The sequence below is a fragment of the Ictalurus punctatus genome, chromosome 21 (assembly GCF_001660625.3).
Source record: "Ictalurus punctatus breed USDA103 chromosome 21, Coco_2.0, whole genome shotgun sequence".
Taxonomy (NCBI): Eukaryota; Metazoa; Chordata; class Actinopteri; order Siluriformes; family Ictaluridae; genus Ictalurus; species Ictalurus punctatus.
This window is the reverse complement of record NC_030436.2, coordinates 11,830,001-11,837,500: the sequence shown is the minus strand read 5'-3', so window position 1 is coordinate 11,837,500 and position 7,500 is coordinate 11,830,001. Positions and strand designations below refer to the sequence as shown.

Here is a 7,500-nt window from a genome sequence, read left to right as displayed (position 1 = left end):
AGGAGCACGTTCATGCTGCGAATCTCCAGTTGTACCCCATCCCAAAGGTGTTTCACTGGATTAAGATCCGGTGACTGGGAAGGCCACTGAAGAACACTGAACTCATCGTCATGTTCATGAAACCAGTTTGAGACGACTTTAGCTTTGTGACATGGTGCATTCTCATGCTGGAAGTAGCCATTAGAAGATGGTAAATTGTGGCCATGAAGGGATGCACACGGTCAGCAATAATACTCAAATACACTGGGGCATTAAAACCATGATTGATTGATATTAACGAGCCCAAAGTGTGACAAGAAAACATTCCCCACACCATCACACCACCTCCACCAACCTGGAATGTTGACACAAGGAAGGTGGGGTCCATGGATTGCTGTTGGTGCCAAATTCTGACCCACAGACCCATCTGTGTTCCTCAGCAGAAAATGAAATTCATCAGACCAGGCTACGTTTCTCCAGTCTTCAGCTGTGCCCACTGCGGCCTCAACTTTCTGTTCTTGGCTGACAGAAGAGGAACCCAATGTGAAGAGGACACCATCTGCCTTGAATTTTGATGTGTTGTGCATTTTGAGATGCTTTTCTGCTCACCACAATTGTACAGAGTGGTTATCTGAGTCACTGTAGACTTTCTGTCAGCTCCCACCAGTCAGACCATTCTCTATCAGCAAGGCGTTTCCATCCACAGAACTTCCGCTCACTGGAGGTTTTTCCTTTATTGCACCATATCTGCATGACTTTATGCATTATACTGCTGCCGCATGATTGGTTGATTAGATAATTACATGAACGGGTAGTTGTACAGGTGTTCCTAATAAAGTGTTTGGTGAGTGTAAATATGACACTGTTAATTAATAATAATCCAGGACATGTTTTTATTTTTCCACTTGAAGGACATCAGAGAAGACGCATCTTAATCAGAGATATCACTTATCTCGAGAAGACATCATATTAGTCCTTTTCTTATTTTTGTTTTTCATTTTTAAATCGTCTTGATTTTAAGTTTACATTATATTAGTTATTATATTATTATATTACTATATAATATTTGACACTAAATGGTGTGAACTACATGAAGGTGATTTTAATAATCTGAATGTGAAGCTCAGAAAATCCACTTAAGCACCTGTGTAACCTGACTCTGAATACCAGTAGCTTTCCTCATGTAATATATTTATATAACTTTTGGACTTTAGTTGCTGAATGCAGTCATTAGGCTTAAAATGAATTAATGGACTGGGTTAATAAGACATGCATGGACATAAATGCTGTATCTGACACAGGGCCCTGAAAATATGGACATGGACACTGTAGAGCCTGAACCTACACCATCCAGCAGTGGAAATCAAGCAGTGAGTGAATGTTCAGGGCCGATACTTCATACCCACAGTATTTATATAATCCTCCAGAACAATAAGGGATTAGTCATTTCAGACACCGACATAATTTATTATTATTTATAATATTTCTTCCAGCCATCACCTGACACCACTGCCATTACTACACAACCTAGCAGTAATCACACCCAACATCTTCACCAAAATCCTCCTGGACACTACCAGTATCAGGTTCATTTCTTTATTTTAATAATCAGATGTCTCATAACTTGATCTGTTATAGTATAAATGGTATGTATCAGTCACTACGATGAAAAATTCTCCATTACTTATTTATTTAAAATTACTAAGGGACAATTTAAATCGTATCAATTTAGCCCAAAAATATATTTATAAATTTACTATGATATCATTAAATAACTCTGAAAATGACAAAAAATAAATAAATAACTTGGAACTGTGGAACATCGATCCCACAAGAGACTGCATCAGAGTTTATTCTTCTTCTTCTTCTAATTTAATTTAATGATTTTTTTTCCCCTCAGATTTTTATCTACAATTTTGTTCATCTGATTCCTACTTTTGTGTCTGTTCACTAATAATCTATAAAAATAAAGATGGAAAACAGATTTATTTATTTAGTTATTTATTTATTTATGACAGGACTTGGGTACAGCAGATCCAAGAGGATCAAATCCTGAGAGTTTACCTGCTGCCCAGGTTAATATCAGAATATTTCTTATTTTGTCATTGATGCTGTCTGTAATAAATCAGTGATCATTTTAATAAATGTTGACCTGGAGATGTCTCGATCTTGTTGTAGATTTCTTCAATACAACAGCAAGACCAGGTACTGCTAAATCAAATAAACACATAATAAATATCAGAAAGTGAGAACTTTTCACAATTCAAGTGTAATAGCAAAACAGAAAAACAGATATAAAGTGTATTGAGATATAAAGAATGAAGTGCAGCACTCTATATACACACAGCAGAAATCTCAGGTGTTAAACATTAAAGCATGTTTATTATACATTAGATATAAAATGTACTAACATTTCAGTTTCCAGATTGCACAGTATTTACAGTTTTAACCCTGACTTTAGTGTGTGATAACTTTGACTTTTCTTTTGTGCAGATGAACTCACTAGAACTTAGTGCTTCTGCTACAGACGAGGAAATGCTGAAAAGAACTACAAATGCTGGAGGTCCTCCAGAAGACCAGGAAACAGTAGGATCATCATAAAAATATGAAATGAGAGGATATGAAAAAGAGAAAATTACAGTATTGTATTGCAGTGTAAGGAAAGATGTGAGGCACTCAGGGTAAAAAAATAAAGCAAGAGAAAAAATAATATGCAATACAGGTGTTCAAATACCAGAGCGTAAATACAATCAATTATAAATAAAATAAATATTTTTAGATGTGTGGTGTGTGTTATATGTTATTATTATTTGCAGGACCTGTATAGATCACCTGAAGAAATACAGAATCCTGCTGCTGCTGCAGATGTTACAGGTGTTATAGAGGTTAATACTGGGTTATTTAATTCATCATGGCCAGTGTCAATGCTGATTTCACAGAGTGTAGACTTACAGTGTGTCTTTTTGTCTAGACGTCCTCATCAGCATCTAAGAGTTCTGATACAACACACAAGAAACGTCAAATAAACCTCCTGAGGGGAAATTCTGTTAATGAGAAGAAGGTAAATATCAGATTTTGTCATGATGTAGTGGACATTTACATGCTCTGAAAGCGTAGGCAGCTTGATCAGTAAAAGCCTGTAGAGACCATGTTTCTCTAAATATATACTTTAAATATGATCATGGGAATTCTGTGAATGTTACAACATTTATTCCTGCTTTCTTAATACATCAGGATACAACAAATCATGATGAGCGAAAACCCTCAGCACCTCCAGATGTTGCAAAGGTTTATGTGAAAGTGGACTGGCTAGATGAAATACCTAAGAGATGGAAAAATCACCTGCAAATTGCTCTTCAGACCTGGTGTAACTCTGAACTAAAAGAGAAATGCAGTGTTGATGTAGTTCAGCTTGTAGGTGATGAACGCACTGCAGAGGTGGAGATAACGCCATCAACTGGTGATAAATTACATTTATTTATTTTATTTGCAATTCTGAAAATTGAATCGAATTTATTAGATTTATGATATAAACAACATCAGCAAATTTGTCATTTTGTTTTGTTTATCTATACTTAAATGTATTTTCCCGTTTCTTAACAGCTTTGAAGAATATAAAAACTGGCAAATTAACATTCAAGCAGCTTGATAAACGTGCCACAGTACACTTCCAGGACTATGAACCACCGTCTGTGGATACAGATTCCAGTCCAAAGGTATTAAAACTTTCATGTTCTTAATAATGAAACTAGGGAAAAAGCACACATTTCTTTTTTCATTTATCAAAAGTTTTTAAACAAACGTTTAAAACTGTACTGTACTGGACTGTACTGGACCGTACTGTAGTGGATTGTACTGCATTGAAGCGTACTGTAGTGGACTGAACTGTAGTGGATTGTACTGTATTGAAGCATACTGTAGTGGATTGTACTGTAGTGGATTGCACTGTATTGAAGCATACTGTAGTGGACTGAACTGTAGTGGATTGTACTGTATTGAAGCATACTGTAGTGGATTGTACTGTAGTGGATTGCACTGTATTGAAGCATACTGTAGTGGACTGAACTGTAGTGGATTGTACTGTATTGAAGCATACTGTAGTGGATTGTACTGTAGTGGATTGCACTGTATTGAAGCATACTGTAGTGGATTGTACTGTAGTGGATTGTACTGCATTGAAGCGTACTGTAGTGGACTGAACTGTAGTGGATTGTACTGTATTGAAGCATACTGTAGTGGACTGAACTGTAGTGGATTGTACTGTATTGAAGCATACTGTAGTGGATTGTACTGTAGTGGATTGTACTGCATTGAAGCGTACTGTAGTGGACTGAACTGTAGTGGATTGTACTGTATTGAAGCATACTGTAGTGGATTGTACTGTAGTGGATTGCACTGTATTGAAGCATACTGTAGTGGATTGTACTGTAGTGGATTGCACTGTAGTGGACCGTACTCTAGTGGACTATACTGTAATGGACTGAACTGTATTGGACTGAACTGTATTGGACTGAACTGTATTGGACCATAATGTATTGGACTGTACTGTAGTGGACTGTACTGTAGTGGATCATACTGTAGTGGATTGTACTGTATTGGACCGTACTCTATTGGACCGTACTCTATTGGACCGTACTGTAGTGGACTGTACTGTAGTGGATCGTACTGTAGTGGATTGTATTCTAGTGGATTGTACTGTAGTGGATTGTACTGTATTGGACCATACTGTATTGGACTGTATTGTATTGGATCGTACTGTATTGGACCGTACTGTAGTGGATCGTACTGTATTGGACTATACTGTATTTTACTGTACTTTAATGGACTGTACTGTAGTGAATTGTACTGTAGTGGACCGTACTGTAGTGAATTGTACTGTAGTGGACCGTACTGTAGTGAATTGTACTGTAGTGGACCGTACTGTAGTGAATTGTACTGTACTGTATTGGACCGTACTGTAGTGAATTGTACTGTACTGTATTGGACTGTACTGTAGTGGACCGTACTGTAGTGGACCATACTGTAGTGGACTGTATTGTTGTGGACCGTACTGTAGTGGACCGTACTGTAGTGGACTGTACTGTAGTGGACCGTACTGTAGTGGACTGTATTGTAGTGGACCGTACTGTAGTGTACCGTAGAAAATGACATATCATCAAGATAACAGATAGGCACAATTAGAAAAATTAGTTCCTAGGTTTTGTGGTGAAAAATCTTTATTTTTTAAAACTGTTCTAAACAAATAATTAATTTGATTTTTTATTTATTTAAAGAAAAGTAAATCACTGCCAAGGATAGCCTTGGAAACCTGACATATTCAGTATTTATTACTTGATAATAAAAAAGATATCAGTCCACATGTAGCATTTTCATATCTATAGCTCTAGAGATTCATACATTTTGAGTTTTATAAAATTGGATGTTGATAAAATTGTATAATTGTTGGAATTTTTATTTAAATATTTTTAGATGAACAAGGATGTGACTGATGCAGAAAAAAATCTAACTGAGTCTTTAAAGGATGGAAGAGCAGCTTCTCATTCCCCAGAAAACACTGACAAGCCAGGAGCTTCACACCCCCTTACTCTGCCTGTCTTTCAATACTGGTACCTGAGTCAAGCTTACAGGAAGGAGTTGGACCTAATTGAGAATGAGTTTGGAGTTAAAATAAATGCAGAAACTTCAGTCTCATTCTCTGCTGAGAAAGCTAATGAGAAGCGTGAGAGTGATTCTGTGAGCAGAGCTACTCAGGCCTTTACTGCTCTTGGCCAGAATGCTATAAAGAATCTCAAATATGTTTCTGTCCCTCAAACACACATGGAGTCTGACATTATGAAAGAGACACTGCGTATTATTCCAAATGAACAGCACAAGATCATGTTAAGCATGTCAGCAAATAACTACCTGCTGTCTGGACCAGAACAAATTACATCAATGGTTGAGAAACGGTTAAATTTGGAACAAACATCATTCAGCTACAACAAGTCACACAATATGGAGACTGACCCCAAGCAGTGGGGGACACCAGGAAATTGGAGTTCAACACAGACCTCTCAGACCTTGGACATGGACATCAGAGACACTCAAGCTCCAGTCGAGATGGATGAGGCACACTGGAAACTGATGATGATTGCGTTTGAGAAGCAGCTTTCTGAGATCCAAAATAAATATGGAGTCCGGTTTGATGTTGAATCTGTCCGAGGCTTGTTTAAGGTGTCAGCACGGTCCACAGGAACTCATCAGGTCAATCTCGAAACTCACGCCCTCAGAGCCTTAACTCATCTCTACCAAAAGGTAGTTACATCAGCGGTCACCTGTGATCTTAAAGATTCTTCCTACACTGAGAAGGTGTCCCAGGCATTTGAGAGAATTCGCTCTCGACACAGCTGTGTTGGTGGAGGAGATAGAAACGGAAGCTGGAAACTTTTTGGACTGCCAAAGCATCTCGTTCCTGCTATAGCTGACATTGAGAAGATTGTTGGACATCCAGTATTTGATGACAAGACGAAGCAAATGCTCGGATATCCGTGGGATTTTCCACAGGCAAGTGGGTTTCAGAGGGGACAGATGGGGATGGATGTAATGAGAGGGGCACATGGTACTGACCTGAGAGGTGGAAAAGAGAATTTTGATTTCAACCAAGGGATCCAAAATAAAGCAAAAGAAAATGTTAAAGAAAAAGAAAGTGAAGAAGATAAATGTCCAATTTGCCTGGATACATTTATTAAAAAGACAAAACTGGACTGTGGTCATGAGTTCTGCAAAGAGTGTCTGAAATTGACAATAAACAGCAATGGAGCAATTTGCCCTTTGTGTAAGAAAATCTTTGGGATATTAAAAGGAAACCAGCCTAAAGGAAAAATGGAGGTCCAACATCACAAACATACAGACCTACCTGGCTTTCCTCGATGTGGCACAATTATAATTTCTTACCACATACCAGATGGTACTCAGACAGTAAGAGAACATTCTTCTTTCTGGATTAAAATTATTTTACAGAATTGTACAACCAGATTACAGAATTTTTTGGATATGTGTCTGACATTTACAGTGATGTTAAACTGAACTTAATATAGCAAACTGCACTTGAGTTGATAAAGTGAAACAGACTTTGTATTAATGACCGGATTTCCTCAAGGAATAAACAGTGTAACACTAGTTATATAACTATTATATTACAGGTGTTACTTGTGTTCTAGTGTTTACTTTGTCATTATCTTCAATCCATTTTACATCTCTAATCCAGTTTTGTACAACCTTATTTTTCAGAGTGAACATCCAAACCCTGGAAAACCTTACTACGGGACTCATCGCACTGCGTACTTACCGGACAACGCTGAAGGAAACCATGTGCTGAAGCTGCTGAGAAGGGCTTTTGATCAGAAACTCACCTTTACTGTTGGATTCTCCAGAACAACTGGAGCAGATGATATGGTTATCTGGAACGACATTCATCACAAGACGAATACACACGGTGGCCCACAAAGGTAAGCAGAGTGACTGTTAAATAAAAGTCAATAA

General features: G+C 37.6%; 1 protein-coding gene across 7 annotated transcripts in view; it reads left to right on the top strand.

Moving 5' to 3' along the window:
• LOC108255167 (E3 ubiquitin-protein ligase DTX3L) overlaps positions 1-7,500 on the top strand; it is a 10,067-nt gene that overhangs the window by 1,968 nt on the left and 599 nt on the right. For 3 of the 7 annotated variants that reach the window (XM_017450907.3, XM_017450906.3, XM_017450910.3), the window contains 11 exons: positions 1,281-1,349; positions 1,473-1,565; positions 1,998-2,054; positions 2,158-2,184; positions 2,473-2,565; positions 2,796-2,864; positions 2,951-3,040; positions 3,214-3,439; positions 3,583-3,695; positions 5,449-6,936; positions 7,249-7,466. In XM_017450907.3, coding sequence (XP_017306396.1) covers positions 1,281-1,349; positions 1,473-1,565; positions 1,998-2,054; positions 2,158-2,184; positions 2,473-2,565; positions 2,796-2,864; positions 2,951-3,040; positions 3,214-3,439; positions 3,583-3,695; positions 5,449-6,936; positions 7,249-7,466 — 2,543 coding nt within the window. Of the gene's footprint in view, positions 1-1,280; positions 1,350-1,472; positions 1,566-1,997; positions 2,055-2,157; positions 2,185-2,472; positions 2,566-2,795; positions 2,865-2,950; positions 3,041-3,213; positions 3,440-3,582; positions 3,696-5,448; positions 6,937-7,248; positions 7,467-7,500 lie in introns of those variants that run through there. The other 4 variants (XM_017450911.3, XM_017450909.3, XM_017450912.3 and 1 more) reach the window with 3 other exon arrangements.